Source organism: Eschrichtius robustus, chromosome 5, assembly GCF_028021215.1.
Source record: "Eschrichtius robustus isolate mEscRob2 chromosome 5, mEscRob2.pri, whole genome shotgun sequence".
In the NCBI taxonomy this organism is placed as follows: domain Eukaryota; kingdom Metazoa; phylum Chordata; class Mammalia; order Artiodactyla; family Eschrichtiidae; genus Eschrichtius; species Eschrichtius robustus.
Genome location: NC_090828.1, coordinates 7,390,201 through 7,408,622, shown reverse-complemented (window position 1 = coordinate 7,408,622; position 18,422 = coordinate 7,390,201). Strand labels below are relative to the sequence as shown.

At 39.3% G+C, this 18,422-nt stretch overlaps 1 protein-coding gene across 2 annotated transcripts in view; it reads left to right on the top strand.

Annotated features, from left to right (window-relative positions):
* GIGYF2 (GRB10 interacting GYF protein 2) overlaps nucleotides 1–18,422 on the top strand; it is a 128,657-nt gene that overhangs the window by 90,538 nt on the left and 19,697 nt on the right. For both annotated transcript variants that reach the window (XM_068544201.1, XM_068544202.1), the window contains 4 exons: nucleotides 1,083–1,183; nucleotides 3,086–3,247; nucleotides 4,441–4,599; nucleotides 7,772–8,008. In XM_068544201.1, coding sequence (XP_068400302.1) covers nucleotides 1,083–1,183; nucleotides 3,086–3,247; nucleotides 4,441–4,599; nucleotides 7,772–8,008 — 659 coding nt within the window. The remainder of the gene's footprint in view (nucleotides 1–1,082; nucleotides 1,184–3,085; nucleotides 3,248–4,440; nucleotides 4,600–7,771; nucleotides 8,009–18,422) is intronic.

Here is an 18,422-nt window from a genome sequence, read left to right as displayed (position 1 = left end):
TTCTTTGAGCCATTGAGCCATTCATGTCATAGTTCTCTTGCTGACATTGACCCTGGGGATTATGGCAGGAGAAGGACTGATTATTGTCTCTTATCAACTCAACTTCCCATGCTGTTATGTACCTTATTTTTTCTTGGGAGTCATTTATAGTTGTTAGGGTGTTAAAATAGTCTTCACTTTTTAAAAAACTATGAATACCTTATTAAACATTTTCTCTCTTCAGGTATGCAATTAAGGTCCTTTACAAACAGTCCATTGGTTTTATGCAGACAATAATTTATAGTCCTTAAATAGACTATAATAGGAATGTAGGAAACAGAGAATGCTGAAAAGTGGTGTCAGCAAACCTTACAGGCAATAGGAAAACAGGCTCAGAAGCCCTTATCTGTTCATTTACTTTGATATCAGACCCTGTGCTGCCTTTCAGGTCAGCAGGGCCCAGTGTCATTTGTGAGACCTGCCTAGCCGTTCCAGGGTACTCCCAGCTCCAGCTGTACTTCTTTCTCTCTCTCTCTCTCTCATTGAAATGCAATTCATGTAACATAAAGTTAACCATTTTAAGATGAACAATTCAGTGGCATTTAATACATTCACAATATTGTGCAACCACTGAGTTCTCTCTAGTTCTACAGCCATACCTCTCTTAACCCCACTCTCCACTTCGTATGCAGTAACAAGTTGTGTGGCCACTGGAAATACTGTTGGCTTTGGGATCTATATACACTGGGATTTAAATCCTGGCATGGCCATGTGGTTGCCATGTGTCCTTGGGAATGTTACAAAACTACCTCTGACCCTTATTAGCTTGTTCATCTGTAAAAATGGGGATATGAACAGATACGGGTTTTTCTGAGGATGAAATTAGTTCCCAGTAAATGCCTGGTACTTTCTTCTAGATGTGTTGAAGGGTACTGATATAAACTAGAGCCCACTGGTAGTTCAGTCTTCTTAGAAGCAGAACAGGTATAGGTGATGGAGCTCATTCAGGGACAGGGAAACAGCTTTTTTCATTATTCTTCTGGACATTTAGCCATGTATATAAAGTCTGATATCCCTCACTTTTTTCCCCTCATGTCTTATAGTTTGGGAAGGTGGGAGTGTATGGGATCTTCCCCTTGACACCACAACTCCAGGACCTGCCCTTGAACAGCTTCAGCAGATGGAGAAGGCCAAAGCTGCAAAGGTCTGAAACTCATTCTTCCATAGCAGTGCATGCTTTCCAACTGCAGGTCATAGACGTTTGTTTATTGATGTCTCTATTTCTCTAGCTACTTACACATTTTTCCTTTTAGTTCACGGCTACGTAGCTGGTATAAGCACATTCATACTCTGTCATTATTGTGCCGCCTTCTCCCCAAAAAGACCTCACAACAACTTAAAGTAACAAGTTTAAATTAAATCAATTAAAATTGGTTTGTCGACACATTAATGATCACGGTGGTATGTTATTCATGGTATAAATGCTTGTTACAAGATCATAAGAAAATATCCACTGCATAGCTTATTATAAGACCCTTGATCTGAGGCTTGAGTTCCCACATTGAATCTCTATGGTGGTGTTTGTTTACGCTTCTTAGTGCCTAAGACATACAGCTGAAAACCTCAACATTAATGTTACATTCTGTGTTCTATTCACATCTTCTGGAGGAGCTAGGAATCTTGAATTTTGGTTTTAGTACTTGTCAGAAGAGGTTGTCTGTGAACACCTAGTGTTATTGAAATGATTTCTGGGTTCTCATGCCTCCGAGAGAATCTTGTTCCTATTTTATGTTTAGTGCATTCTTATCCCGAGGTAGTGACAGTATCCTTAGAGTGCCCAGAATATGAAATGAGTTCAGAGTCAGGATCTGTCTCCATATGAGTGACAGACCATAATTCAAACAATTCTTGAGTTTGGTCTTGTTCCATAGATAACGCTTTGTGCTGGGAACACATAGATGATGAAAGTGTGCATTCTTGTCTGTGTGTGTGTGTGTGTGTGTGTGTGTGTTGGGGGTGTTGGGAAGATGATGACACAGGCAAGTAACACAAGGAAGCACATGGGCCAGCTACCTAGCAGGAGAGGTGGGGATCAGGAATTGGGTGACACTTTGGATGGATGGTAATACCTGAGCTGATTTCACTTGAAGGGTAGTAGGATTTAGCTCAGTTGAAGGGTTTTGGGTTGACAGAGTAGAAGGAGGTGAAAATTAAAACTGCAGTTGGAGGAAACAAGACCTGTAAAGGCTAGAGGTGTATGAGAACATCCTGGCACAGGAAACAGTTAAATAATTTGGTCCAGTCTAGAGCTGGTGTGTCTGAGGAATAAATGATGAGAGAGATTAAAGAAGATGAGGCAGGCCAATCAGGAGGATCCTTGCCCGTGTCACGTTAAAGACTTAGGATTTATTTTCAAGGTGAAGGATGGTATTAAATGTAAGCCTGGGAGTGATTTTTTTTGGTGGAGGTTGGATGTTGAACTGGGGACTCTGGGCAAAACAGGATGCTGGGAAACCGGGTAAGAGACTGTTAGGAATGTGGATGAGAAAGTAAAGGCCTGAATTATATGTGTGGCAATAGGACTGGAGACTAGGGGCTGGATTTGACTAGTATTGGGGAATTATACATGATAGAGTTAGTTAAGTGGTTGGTCTTCAGATTTTAAAGAATTTCTGTAGTTTTTCAACAACATTACGGTTGAAACCTTGTTAGACACATTGTTAGATCTTCAATCAGAAAATCCTTTGTAGGGATGAACAAAGAAATGCCATCCCAAGAGAATTCTGATGTTACTCTCAACACAGGCCACTCTCCCACATATAGGAGATGTGCAGTAGTAGTATGGAGCGAAGAGACAGGTAAAAGTAGGGGTGAGTGCATCCAGCTTAGAAGAGCGTAAAACTTTCTGGTTACTATGACATGCCAGAGCTTAGAGCTCTCACAGAGCTGCTTTCATCACCCACTTGCACTACACGTAACTGAGTGAATGGTAGTGTCTCCACCTTTCAGTGTCTGCACTGACCAGCTCCTAACAGTACTGGTCAGTGATGTTGGAGTGTTCTGTGCTTGGCCTCAAGTTTCTAAGAGCACCCTTGTGTAACCACAGCTAGAGCAGGAGAGAAGAGAGGCAGAAATGAGGGCAAAACGGGAAGAGGAGGATCGAAAGAGGCAAGAAGAACTCCGGAGACAACAGGAGGAAATTCTTCGGAGACAGCAGGAGGAAGAAAGGAAAAGGCGAGAGGAAGAAGAGCTTGCCCGAAGGAAACAGGTATGTCTGAGCACTCTGCTCATGCGATTAGCGCTGAAGGAGGGCCTGGGGGATATCTTGCTCCCTCCCGTCATTTCACAGGTCATAGTTCTCCCGGAGAAGGCTTCCCTAAGGCATCAGGGAGTTAGCAGGATTGGGATTAGAATCTTAGGAGACTCACTTCCCTTTAGGAAAAATGTCTGTTATCCACTAACACCCACTGGAGGGATATTCTTCAGTCCTAGTAACTCATTGGAATTGATTGCTTTTACATATTTCCTGGGGTTTTATAAACGAGTTAGATTTCAGAAGTAATTTAAGTCCTTAAGTATTTATAACCAGTGAGACCGAATGTTTTTCATGTTTTGTGGCCATTTGTATTTCTTTGTTGGGAATTCTCTGTTATGTGCTTGGACCATTTTTCTACTGGGATTTTTAAAGATCCCATTTGAAAGAATCCACTCTGTAACAGCCCCAGTGTCTAGCCTTTGCTTCACATTTCCTTCTTGTTTTTTGCCCTAAGAAGAACTCTGAAAAAAGGCATCCATGTCCATGCTGAGATTAGATTAGAACTACTAGTATTTCTTAGAATCACACTCTACATTAGCAACGTAAGGACCTTAAGAAGTATTGCAGTAAAGAAATCTGTTTAATTCTGTGTTGCTCATTATTTCTTCCTAAGTTATTTTGACAGTGGGACCCGTTCCTGTATATTTAATATCCGTGGGACTTTAGTCCTGGGAACATGTTCTGAGACACATGGCTTTATTCAATACTTTTGACTGGAAAACTTCTCTACCTCACCAGGCATTTTTGGTGGCTATGTTGGTTTGGCTTCTCTATGCCTTAGGTTCTCATTTGATTAAAAAAATAGGGACTGATGGTAGCAGCAGAGAAACCAAAGCCTGCGTCCTTTTTAGTGTTAATCAGGAAATGATGTAGCTAATGTAGAAACCAGGATGGGCTTTGCATGTAGTGCTACTTAACTATTAATATTTTAAATACAAATTATTTTAACTCTTAATATACCTACTCCCCAGCTCACATATATACTTTTTGCCCTAGATCCCGGTTAGATACTTTTTATATATACTGTTAACAGGATCTTAGCAGCACATAGCCTATTTCTTTCCAAATTATGATGTAATATATTAATTGAGATGCACGCACGCGTGTGCACACACTCACACACACTTTTTTTTTTTTTAATTTAGGAGGAGGCTCTGCGACGCCAGAGGGAGCAGGAAATTGCATTACGGCGACAGCGAGAAGAGGAAGAAAGACAGCAGCAAGAAGAAGCTCTTAGAAGACTGGAGGAAAGGAGAAGAGAAGAGGAAGAAAGGCGGAAGCAGGAGGAATTGTTACGCAAGCAGGTGATCAGATGGTTTGCTCTTCTCATTGCTTCTCTGAAGCTAGGAATTAGTGATTAAGAAAGTATTAGGATATTAGGAGAGCCTATCTAAAACTTTTTCAGGTTGCGCTGCAGATTACCAAAAGAGATCTAACTGGCTCTTATTACTTTTGTGATAACCATCCCACATGTAATTATAAAAGCTGAACAAAATGTCAAGGAATCAAAACAAACAGAAAACGAGGGCACCAGAGAAAAATTGAAGAAGACCTGCTCTTAAAAAACCAAACGTGAGGTCTGGAGATTGACAACTTTTTGCCGTAGGGCACTCCCCGGTTCACACTCTTAGAGTGCACAGTTCCTTGCTGCTTAGTATATGCATAAGATGATGGCAGCGATGACCGTTATCTGACGCTATTGTAACCGTGCCATCCTGCCGTTCCAGGCAGCCGGAACCCCTGAAGCGTTTCCTTTTCATGTTTAAGAACAGAGGTAGGTTTTTTTAATTAGTAGATTTTCTTTTTAGAACAGTTGGAGATTTTCAGAAAAATTGGGATGATACTGCAGTTTCCCCTATTATTATTTTACATTAGTATGGTACATTTGTTATAATAAATCAATATTGACACATTAATAAGTCAATATTGATGTATTATTATTGTTATTATTATTAACTAAAGACCATAGTTTCTATTAACATTTCTTCAGCTTTTCCCCAGTGTCCCTTTTCTGTTCCAGGATCTTATCCAGAATATTGCATTTAGTTGTCATGTCTCCTTAGCTTGTTCTTGGCTGTGACAGTTTCTCAGACTTCCCTTGTTTTTGACGCCTTTGGCAGTTTTAAGGAATACTGGTCAGGGTATTGTAGGGTAACCCTCTAGGAATACTGGTCAGGGTATTGTAGGGTAACCCTCTCTCGGAGTTTGTTTGAAGTTTTTTCTCACAATCAGACGAGTTATGGGTGTTTCAGAAGAAGATCACAGAAGTTAAGTACCATTTTCATCACATACCAAGGGTACATATTACCAACATGATTTATGGTTATTGATGTTGACATTGATCACCTGGCTGCAGTAGTGCTTGTCAGGTGTCTCCACTGTAAAGTTACTCTTTTTCCCCCTTACTGTACTCTTTGGAAGGAAGTCACCATGTACAGCAGTCCACACTTAGGGGTGTAGGTTTTTGTTTGTAGGTTGGATTGACACGAAGCTGGAGATTACCTGCTTTTGCTTAAGTTCTTGATTGAAACTCTTTGAGAAATCTAAATTCTTTAGAGTTAGATAGATAACTTCCAGGTTAGATTCTTTGGTTTATTCATTTAACAGTTAATAGATTTTGTTAATATACCATATGCCGGTTGTTATGATTGTTTGCTGGTAGAGTCCAAAACTTTTTAAGAAATTGTTTCTGTACTCAAGAAGCTCACAGACTATGTAGGTGATGATTTTACAAGAGATAAATGCCACATTTTGGATGCTTTCAGCTGAAAAATCAAAATATTCACCTAAAAATGGTTTAAACAGTAGATAACGTTATTGCCTCACATATCAAGGTGTTCTTTGGAAGTAAGGCAGTTAAACATGAACTTCAGTGACTCAGTGATATCATTAAGGATCCAGGTCCTTTGCATGCTTCTCCTCTGTCATCTCCTGGTGTGTTGACTTTTTCACCTCATGGTGCACGCTCTGCTCTACCATTTCTTGGTATGTTGACCTTTTTTTTTTTTTTTTTTTTGGCTGCATTGGGTCTTAGTTGTGGCATGTGGGATCTTCATTGCAGTGCGCGGGCTCTTTGTTCCGGCACGCGGGCTTCTCTCTAGTTGTGGTGCACGGGCTCAGTAGTTGCGGCTCGCAGGCTTAGTTGCCGGCGGCACATGGGATCTTAGGTCCCCGACCAGGGATCGAAACCGCATCCCCTGCATTGGAAGGCGGATTCTTAACCACTGGACCACCAGGGAAGTCCCGGTGTATTGACTTTTGAGTTCACAGTTTTTGCCTCATGGTTAGGAGTTTTGGATATCATACCATACCCTGTATACCCAGAAAGGGAGTGGCCCTTCTCTCATGCTTCTTTCCTTTTGTCTGGGAAGAATATCTTTTCTGGAAGCATCCCTTTGGCCTAAATCAGATCACATGGCTGTCCCTGTTTACACTGGAAGCTTGAAAAGCAAAATCTGGCATTTTAAACCTCGGATATGACAGGAGGTTCTGTCTGCAAAGAAGCAACCTGAAAGGAATTTTTGCTGGATAGGTAGTAACAGTTGCTGCCACAGATGGGCTAAGAGCAAACAGAGAGAGGAGGACAAGGTGTAGTTGGGCATAATCAAAAGGCAGAGGGGAAGTCTACCTCCTGAAGGCTAGGGAAGTACTCGTAGAGTGGCTGGTGTCTGCCCTGAGTTCTGGAGAATGGAGGGGAATGTGCTGTCTGGATAAGCTAGGCAGGGGTCCCCAACCCCCGGGATCTAATGCCTGATGATCTGAGGTGGAGTGGATATAATAATGACAGAAATAAAGGGCACAATAAATGTAATGAGCTTGAATCATCCCGAAACCACCCCACCCCCACCCCCAGTCCTTGGATAAATTATCTTCCACGAAAACGGTCCCTGGTGCCAAAAAGGTTGGGGACTGCTGAGCTCTAGAGCATTGCAGGTGCAGTAATCAGACTGCATGGAGGAAGGCCAAGAAAATTCCACGGGGCACATGGAATGGTTTTGAGGGAGGGAAGCAGAAGGAAAATGAGCCAAGGTACTGCAGAAAGTAGTAGAGGGGTAGAGGATGGGTCAAGGAGAGACCTTCCAAGGGGCCTGTGAGCCAAAACGGGTGAGAACCTGGGATGGAATTAAGTGGTTCTGTAAAGTTGCTTTGGGTCCGGAACTGGCTGAGGCTTTCCTGGTAATCCGTATTCTTGCAGGTCCTGACAGCTCTTTGCGCTCGGCACCCTGAAAAGCTGTCTCTGCCTCAGCGTTGGAACAGTTTCCAAGAGACTTGCCTGCAGTTTGTGGTGATCTCTAAGAGATCAGCACTTACCATAGATGTTCAAAGTGACATTCCTTTTATGTAGAAGTTAGCAAATAAATTAAACATGATAATTATCCTGTAAGCATGCCTCTGACTGAAGCCTTGAAAAGTGATTCAGATTTTTTTTTTAAACACAGTTAAATTTTATTATCATTTACTTTTCCTTCTGGGAAGGAAGAGGAGGCTGCGAAATGGGCCCGGGAAGAAGAAGAAGCCCAGCGTCGATTAGAGGAGAACCGGCTGCGAATGGAAGAGGAGGCAGCCAGACTCCGGCACGAGGAGGAGGAACGGAAGAGGAAAGAGCTGGAGCTCCAGCGGCAGAAGGAGTTAATGCGCCAGAGGCAGCAGCAGCAAGAGGCTCTCCGGAGGTTGCAGCAGCAACAGCAGCAGCAGCAGCTGGCGCAGATGAAGGTAAAGCCTAGACACCAGCTGGACCAGACCAGACCATCCGTAGGAGCTACTTGTTAGCTTTTTTTTTTTTTTTTTTTTTTTTAGTTAAGTAGATGCTGGCAGTGCAGTAACAGTGAAACAGTGTACTTTTTTTATGTTAAATATTGCTACCTTCGTTTTTTGATCAAGGAAACAATACGATGCATTGTACTTTGTGTTAGGCATTTAAACAAGGGAAGAATAAATAAAAGAGGGTAGGACACAAGCAGTGATGCAGGCAAAACCAAGTAAGTCTGTATGGTTCATAAATTTAAACACTGGAGTGCCTACTCTGTATCATTTCATCACTGCTAAGACAAAGATAAATGAGACAAGGCAACTGTCCTCAGAGAGCCCATAGACTTATGAGGGCAGGAAACATAAACATTTGGACGTGTAAGTAGGAACCATCATACAGGGCTTGAAACATAGCTGACTATGGGGGTTTATTGAAAGTTGGATTGAGGTGATGTGTGCAAAGTGTTGTCTTAGGAGGATTCAAAGCATTATTTGAAATAAGTAGAAAGTGAGACTGGGAGACCAGTAAAGAGAGTGTGATGGTGGTGTAAGAATGAGTAGGGCCAGAGGATGAGAATTGGCCTAATAGCAATCAGCAAGACTTAGTGGTTCTCTGGATCTGAGGGACAAGGGCAGAAGTTGGAATGGCTCTTAGATGGTAAGCCTTCAGTGACTGGGAAAGTAGTGGGACTATTGATGAACTCTGAGTAATAGGAGAAGGAGGAGCAGGTTTATGGTAGGGTCTGCAGAACTTCTCACGGGGTGTATGGCTAGCCATAAGGCTTAGTGTCCCCTGTCTTCAGGGAGCTCATGGAATAAAGACATAAACAGAAAATTAGAAGACAGGGGGCTGGGTGTAGTGAGAGAGGGGGCATGGAGCAGTAATTCTCAGGGTGTGATCACCTGGGAATTCCTTAGGAATGTGCATTCTTGGGCCCTACCCCAGACGTACTGAATCAGAACCTCTTAGGAATGGGACCCAGCGGTCTTGTTTGAATAAGCCCTCCAGGGATTCTGATGCTCACTAACACGTGAGAACCACTGTCTACCTGAGAAGTTAGGGAAGGCTTCCTGAAAGAAGATAGCTTCTAAACTGAGTCATTAAGGGAGGGAAAAATTAAATTCAAAGAAAAAAAAAAAAAAGTCAAACAGACAGTTTGGGGAATAGAGGGTGTTTGTGAGAGCAGAATGAAGTTGCTGGAGAGTGAGGTATGAGATAAGTGTGGGCAGGGTTCATATCACCATGGGCTGTATATACTATATTAAGGAATTAGGACCTAGAGTGGTAAAAAGAATTTTCAGCTAGGAAATAACACTGCTAGATTTACAGGAGGGAATAAGTCACTTTGAGAGCTAAATAGGAGATGGACTTGAACAAAACTGGAGGTCAGTAGACCAGTTGAGAGGGGGTGATGGAATTGTCCAGGCAAGGAATAGAAAAGTTTGATCTAAGCCTAGTGGTGGCAAGATTAGAAAGGAGGAGTTGGAGAAACTGCTAATAACTGAGTGCTTGCTTTGTGTCAGGCACGTACTGACAGTTCTCCATTTTTTTTCCACAACCACCCTTATAAAACTTAGGTGTTAATACCTGTGTTTTACCAAAGAGGAGAAATGTTAAGAAGCTAAGTCGCTTGCCTTGGGTCCAGCTGGGAGTTGATAGCACAGCCTTGTATTAGAACCTATGTGTCTATGGCTCCAGGGCCCTGAAAAGGCTGTCAAAAGACTTTCAATTAAGAGTCCCTACATCACAGGATGTGGTGACTGATCAGAATATGGGGGTGAGAGAGAAGACAAAGGCAGGGGTAACTTCCAGATCTCTAACTTTTCTGTGTCTTTTGTGTGTCTGGTTTTGCCCTCCTATCCTCCCATGAAGACTGTAGAGCTCTTTTATGGATAAGCATTCTGATTGAAGATAAAGAGCTCGAGATGGTTATGAGGAATTGCTGAAGGCTCTCATGAGAAAAAAGCTTTTTAAGACGGCTTTATTTAGATATAATTCACATACCATGCAATTGAATCAGTTAAAAGTATACAATTCAGTGGTTTTTAGCATATTTATAGATAGGTGCAACCATCAACACAATAGATTTTAGAACCTTTTCATTACCACCCCCCAAACCCTCTAACTATCACAACCCCAGCCCCTATTTTCCCCTAACTTAGGGCTAAGTAACGCCTAATCTACTTTCTGTCTTTATTCTGTCTTGCCTATTTCTAGACATTTCAGATCAATGGAATCATATAATATGTGGTCTTTTGTGACTGGCTTCTTTCATTTAGCATAATGTTTTAAGGTTCACTTGGGTTGTAACACATATCAATACTTTTCCCCCTTTTTTTATAACTGAATAATATTCCATTATGTGGATATGCCAGATTCTGTGTGTTCATTCATCAGTTGATGGACATTTGAGCTGTTTCTACCTTTTGGCTTTTATGACTACTGCTGCTATAAATATTCATGTACAAGTTTTATGTGGATACACACACACACACACACACACACACACACACACACACACACACACACACACACACACACACACACACACACACACACATATTTAGAAGTGGAATTCCTGGGTCATATAATAACAGTGTGTTTCCTGGTGTGAGGAACTGCCAGACTGTTTTCTAAAGTGGCTGCACCATTTTACGTTTAGTGTATGAGGGTTCAAGTTTCTCCACATCCTCATCAACCCGTATTATCTGACTTTTTGATTATAGCCATCCTAGTAGGTGCGAAGTCATAACTTGTGATTTTGGTTTGCATTTCCCTGGTGACTTGTGATGTTGAGCATCTTTTTATGTATTTATCGACCATTTGTATATCTTCTTTGAAGAAATGTCTATTCAAATCCTCTGCCTATTTTTTTTTAAAATTTATTTATTTATTTTATTTATCTATTTTTGGCTGTGTTGGGTCTTCCTTGCTGCGTGTGTACTTTCTCTAGTTGCGGCGAGCGGGGGCTACCCTTTGTTGCGGTGCGTGGACTTCTCACTGCGTTGGCTTCTCTTGTTGAGGAGCACAGGCTCTAGGCACGCGGGCTTCCGTAGTTGTGGCTCGCGGGCTCTAGAGCGCAGGCTCAGTAGTTGCGGCGCATGGGCTTCGTTGCTCCGCGGCACGTGGGAACTTCCCGGACCAGGGCTTGCACCCTTGTCCCCTGCATTGGCAGGCGGATTCTTAACCACTGTGCCACCAGGGAAGCCCTCCTTTGCCTATTTTTAAACTGGGTTGTCTTTTTATTACTGAGTTTTTTAAGGGTTCTTTATATGTTCGATATTTAAATTCCGTATCAAATGATTTAAAAATATTTTCTCCTATTATTTGTTTTTTTTCGCCTCCTTGATAGTGTCCTTTGATGCACAAAAGTTTTAAATTTTGATGAAGTCCAAATTATCTATTTTTGTTGTTGTTGTTGCTTGTGCTTTTGTTGTCGTATCTAAGAATTGCTAAATCTGAGGTCATAACGTTTTACAGAATCCCATGTTTTCTTCTAAGACTTTGTAGTTTTAGCTCTTTGATCCATTTTGAGTTAATTTTTGTAAATTATGTGAGGTAAGGGTTTGACTTCATTCTTTTGCATGTGATTTATCTGGTTGTCCTAGCACCATTTGTTGAAAAAACTGTTCTTTGTCCACTGAATGGCTGTGGTGCTCGTCTTAAAAATTAGACATGTGGGTTCATTTCTGCACTCTGAATTCTAGTCAGGTGATCTGTATGATCGCTATGCTAGTAGCACACCGCTTTGACATTACTATTGCTTTGTAGTTAAGTTTGAAATCAGAAAGTGTGAGTCCTCCAGATTTGTTCTTTTTTTTCCATATTGTTTTGGCTCTCCTGTGTTTCACTTCCATATGAATTTTAGAATGAGTTTGTCAGTTTTCACAAAGAAGCCAACTGGGATTCTGATAGGGATTGCATTAACTCTGTAGATCAGTTTGGGGAGTTTTGACATCTTAACAATATTAAGTCTTCTAATCCATAAACATGGGATGTTTTTATATTTATTTAGGTCTTCTCGAATTTCTTTTCGGTGTTTTATAGTTTTTAGAGTATAACTTTTGTACTTCTTTTGTTAAATTTATTCTTAAGTATTTTGTCTTTCTGATGCTATTGTAAATGGAATTTTCAAAATTTCATTTTCAGATTGTTCTTTGCAAGTGTATAGATGTACAGTTGATTTTTGTATATTGAGCTTGTGTTCTGCAATCTTGCTGGACTGGTTAATTAATAGTGTCTTAGTGGATTCATTAGGATTTTCTGTACACAAGATCATGCTATCTGCAAATAGAGGTAGTTTTACTACTTTTTCCCCCAGTCTTTTATTTCTTCTTCTTGCCTAATTGCCCTGGCTAGAACCCCAGTGCTGTGTTTAATAGAAATGGCAAGTGTGAATGTTCTTGTCTTATTTCTGATCTTGGGTTGATGTGGGGGAACACATCCAGTCTCTCACCATTAAATTTAATGTTAGCTGTGTGTTTTTTGTAGATGCCCTTCCTTAGGCTAAAGGAGGTGAGGATTTTTATGTCCATGTTCATAAGAGGTATTTTGTCTGTAGTGTTTGTTTGTTTTCCCCTTGTGGTTTCTTTGGTTTTGGTGTCAGGGTAATGCTGGCCTTGAAGAATGAGTCGGGAAATGTTCCCTCCAATTTTTTGGAAGAGTTTGTGAAGAATTTGTATTAATTCTTTGTTAAATGTTTGGTAGAATTCAGTGGTGATGAAACCATTTGTGCTTGGGCTTTTATTTGTGGATAGTTTTTTGATTACTAATTCCATGTCTTTACTTCTGATAGGTCTGTTTGGATCATCTGTTTCTTCTTGAGTTAGTTTTGGTTAGTTTATATCTTTATAGAAATCCGTCTTTTTCATCTAGGTTATCTAATTGATTGGCAAGCATTTGTTCATAGTATTCCTTTATATTTCTTTTTGTTCCTGTAAGATCAGTAGTGATGTGCTTCCTTTATTTCTGACTGTAGTAATTTGAGTCTGTTGGGTTTTTTTCCTCATGGACAATCAGATTAAGTCGGTTTTGTTGATACTTTTAGAGAACTGGTTTTTGGTTTCATTGATTTTTCTCTATTTTTCACTTATCTAGTTCATTAATTTCTTCTTTAATCTTTATTATTTCTTGCCTCCTGCTTGCTGTAAGTTTAGTTTGCTCTTTTTCTCTAGTATCTCAGGGTAGAAGGTTAGTTTTTTATTCATTTGATATCTGTCTTCTCAGTTAGGCATTTGCAGTTATAAATTGCTTTAGCTGCTACCCATGAGTTTTGATTTCTTCTTTGATCCATTGGTTATTTAGGAGTGTTTTAGTTTCACTTATTTGAGAGTTTCCAAAATTTATTTCTTACTCATTTCTAATTTTGTTCCGTTGTGATCAGAGAACATACTTTGTATTATTTCTGTTCTTTTAAATGAATTATTGAAGTTTAGTTTTATGTCTTAGAATAAAGTTTTATTTCTGGCATAAAGTTTTACCTTCTTTAGGTCTATCCTGAAGAATGTTCCATGTTCACTTGAGAAGAACGTATAGTCTACTCTTGTTGAGTGGAGTGTTCAATAGATGTTTACTAGGTCTAGTCAGTTTATAGTGTTGTTCAAGTCTTCTAGTTCCTCATTGATCTTGTAGTTGTTTTGCCTCTTACTGAAAGTGGAGTATTGAAGTCTCGAAGTATTACTGTTGAATTGTGTATATCTCCTTCTATTTCTGCCATTTCTTGCTTCATGTATTTTGGTGCTCTCTTGTTAGGTGCATGTATGTTTACAATTGTTATATATGTTCCTGCTGGATTGGCCCTTTTATTATCATAAAATGTTCCTCTTTATCTCTATTAACATGTTTTTTGTTTTAAAGTATGTTTTGTCTGATAATGGTGTAGTGATTCCAGCTCTCTTGTGGTTGCTGTTTGCCTGATAAATCTTTGTTTATTCTTTTACTTTTGATCCGTTTATACCTTTGAATATAAATTTCGTCTCTTTTAAACAGTATAGTTCAATCTTATTTTTTTATCCAATGTGATAATCTCTGCCTTTTTATTGGATTCTTTAACCTATTCACATTTAATGATATTATTGATATAGTTGGATTTATATCTGCCATTTTACTTTCTGTTTTTTACATCATTTCTGTTTCTCTGTTCTTCTACTGCCTTCTTTTTGCATTAAGTAAATTATTTTCTAATGTAACATTTTAATATCCTTAATGATTTTCATCACTATATTTTTTTTGTGTTATTTTCTCAGTGGTTGATCTAGGGCTTACCGTACACATCTTAACTTACCAGGATCAACTTCAGATTTACTCTAACTTAATTCCAGTTTGACACAGATATGCTACTCTCTTAAAGCTCTGTTCCTTTTTTCTCCTTTGTGTAGTATTTTTGTTGTATCACATCTTATAAATGTCATAAATGCAATGATAAAATGTTATATTTATTATTTTATATTATATTGTCTCTTAAAGATGCTGAGAGGAGAGCAAGTATGTACGTATAGCTTTTGTTATATAACCTTATTTATCATTTCTGCTTCTCTTAATTTGTACCTGTGGATTCAAGTTACCATATCGAGTCATTAGCCTAATGCAGCTTTGTTTTCACTTAACTCCCCTGTGCCATTTTTGACATATTAGATTTTTGTATGTTATAAGTCCAACAATAGATATACATTGTTTTATACAGTTGCTTTTAAAATCAGTTAAAAGAGGAAGAAATGTACATGTACTACTGTTTTTTTATAATTACATAATTAATTTTATTGGCGCACTTCGCTTTCTCGTGCGGATTCAGACTATTTTCTAGGGTCACTTGCTTTTAGTCTGAAGAACTTCCTTTAGTATTTCTTGTAAGGTGAGTCTGCTGGCAACAAATTTTCTAATTTTACCTGGGAATGTCTTTAATTTGCCTTCATTTTTGAAAAGTAGCTTTACTGAATATAGCATTCTTGGTTGACAGTTTTTGTTCTTTTGAAGACTTTGAATATCTTATCCCACTGCCTTCTGGCCTTCGTTGTTTCGGATGAGGAGTCAGATGTTGATTTTATTGGGATTCCCTAGTAAGTGACAATTTGTTTTTCCTCCTTATTGCTGCTTTCAAGATTTTCTCCTTGTTTTTGGCTTTCAGCATTTTTACCATGATAATGTCTATTTGTGGATCTCTTTGGGTTTATCCTATTTGGAGTTTGTTAAGCTTCTTGGATATGTAGATTAATGTTTTTTCTATAAATTTGAGATTTAGGTCACAATTTTTCTGCTCCTCTTTCCTCTTCTTCTGATACTTGCGTTATGCACATGTTGGTGCACTCAGTGGTATCTCACATTTCTCTAAGGCTCTCCATTTTTCTTTATTCTTTTTTTCCTCTGTTCTTTGGATTGCATAATCTCTGTTGCTCTCTCTTCAAGTTCACTAAATTCTTTTGCCAGTTCAGATATACTTTTGAGCTCCTGCAGTGATTTTTCATTTCAGTTATTACATTTTTGAACTCCAGAATTTCCTTTTGGTTCTTTTTTGTTTTTTTACTTTTTTGAATTTTACTTTATTTTTTTTATACGGCAGGTTCTTATTAGTTATCCATTTTATACATATTAGTGTATATATGTCAATCCCAATCTCCCAATTCATCACACCACCACCCCACCCTCTGGCCGCTTGCCCGCCATGGTGTCCATACGTTTGTTCTCTACGTCTGTGTCTCAGTTTCAGCCCTGCAAACCGGTTCATCTGTACCATTTTTCTAGGTTCCACATATATGTGTTAATATACGATATCAGTTTTTCTCTTTCTGATTTACTTCACTCTGTATGACAGTCTCTAGATTCATCCACGTCTCTACAAATGACCCACTATCGTTCCTTTTTATGGCTGAGTAATATTCCGTTGTATATATGTACCACATCTTCTTTATCCATTCGTCTGTCGATGGGCATTTAGGTTGCTTGCATGACCTGGCTATTGTAAATAGTGCTGCAGTGAACATTGGGGTGCATGTGTCTTTTTGAACTATGGTTTTTCTCTGGGTATATGCCCAGTAGTGGGATTGCTGTGTCATATGGTAATTCTATTTTTAGTTTTTTAAGGAACCTCCATACTGTTATCCACAGTGGCTGTATCAGTTTACATTCCCACCAACAGTGCAAGAGGGTCCCCTTTGCTCCACACCCTCTCCAGCATTTGTTGTTTGTAGATTTTCTGATGATGCCCATTCTAACTGGTGTGAGGTGATACCTCATTGTAGTTTTGATTTGCATTTCTCTAATAATTGGCGATGTTGAGCAGCTTTTCATGTGCTTCTTGGCCATCTGTATGTCTTCTTTGGGGAAATGTCTATTTAGGTCTTCTGCCCATTTTTGGATTGGGTTGTTTGTTTTTTTAATATTGAGCTGCATGAGCTGTTTGTATATTTCGGAGATTAATCCTTTGTCCATTGATTCGTTTGCAAATATTTTCTCCCATTCTGAGGGTTGTCTTTTCGTCTTGTTTGTAGTTTCCTTTGCTTTGCAAAAGCTTTTAAGTTTCCTTAGGTCCCATTTGTTTATTTTTGTTTTTATTTCCATTACTCTAGGAGGTGGATCAAAAAAGATCTTGCTGTGATTTATGCCGAAGAGTGTTCCTCCTTTGTTTTCCTCTGAGAGTTTTATAGTGTCCGGTCTTACATTTAGGTCTCGAATCCATTTTGAGTTTATCTTTGTGTATGGTGTTAGGGAGTGTTCTAATTCCATTCTTTTACATGTAGCTGTCCAGTTTTCCCAGCACCACTTATTGAAGAGACTGTCTTTTCTCCATTGTATATCCTTGCTTCCGTTGTCATAGGTTAGTTGACCATAGGTGCATGGGTTTATCTCTGGGCTTTCTATCCTGTTCCATTGATCTATATTTCTGTTTCTGTGCCAGTACCATATTGTCTTGATTACTGTAGCCTTGTAGTATAGTCTGAAGTCAGGGAGTCTGATTCCTCCAGCACCATTTTTTTCCCTCAAGACTGCTTTGGCTATTCGGGGTCTTCTGTGTCTCCATACAAATTTTAAGATTTTTTTTGTTCTAGTTCTGTAAAAAATGCCATTGGTAATTTGATAGGGATTGCACTGAATCTGTAGATTGCTTTGGGTAGTATAGTCATTATCACAATATTGATTCTTCCGATCCAAGAACATGGTGTATCTCTCCATTTGTTTGTGTCATCTTTAATTTCTTCCATCAGTGTCTTATAGTTTTCTGCATACAGGTCTTTTGTCTCCCTAGGTAGGTTTATTCCTGGGTATTTTATTCTTTTTGTTGCAATGGTAAATGGGAGTGTTTCCTTAATTTCTCTTTCAGATTTTTCATCATTAGTGTATAGGAATGCAAGAGATTTCTGTGCATTAAGTTTGTATCCTTCTAGTCTACCAAATTCATTGATTAGCTCTAGTAGTTTTCTGGTAGCATCTTTAGGATTCTCTGTGTATAGCATCATGTCATCTGCAAACAGTGACAGTTTTACTTCTTCTTTTCCGATTTGGATTCCTTTTATTTCTTTTTATTCTCTGATTGCCATGGCTAGGACTTCGAAAACTATGTTGAATAATAGTGGCGAGAGTGGACATCCTTGTCTTGTTCCTGATCTTAGAGGAAATGCTTTCAGTTTTTCACCATTGAGAATGATGCTTGCTGTGGGTTTGTTGTATATGGCCTGTATTATGTTGAGGTAGGTTCCCTCTATGCCCACTTTCTGGAGAGTTTTTATCATAAGTGGGTGTCGAATTTTGTCGAAAGCTTTTTCTGCATCTATTGAGATGATCATAGGCTTTTTATTCTTCAGTTTGTTAATATGGTGTATCACATTGATTGATTTGCGTATATTGAAGAACCCTTGCATCCCTGGGATAAATCCCACTTGATCATGGTGTATGATCCTTTTAATGTGTTGTTGGATTCTGTTTGCTAGTATTTTGTTGAGGATTTTTGCATCTATATTCATCGGTGATATTGGTCTGTACTTTTCTGTTTCTGTAGCATCTTTGTCTGGTTTTGGTATCAGGGTGATGGTGGCCTCATAGAATGAGTTTGGGAGTGTTCCTTCCTCTGCAAATTTTTGGAAGAGTTTGAGAAGGATGGGTGTTAGCTCTTCTCTAAATGTTTGATAGAATTCACCTGTGAACTCATCTGGTCCTGGACTTTTGTTTGTTGGAAGATTTTTTTTTTTTTTTTTTAATAAATTTATTTTTATTTATATATTTTTGGCTGTGTTGGTTCTTCGTTGCTGCGCCCGGGCTTTCTCTAGTTGTGGTGAGCGGGGGCTACTCTTCATTGCGGTGCGCGGGCTTCTCATTGCAGTGGCTTCTCTTGTTGTGGAGCACGGGCTCTAGGCTTGTGGGCTTCAGTAGTTGTGGCACGTGGGCTCA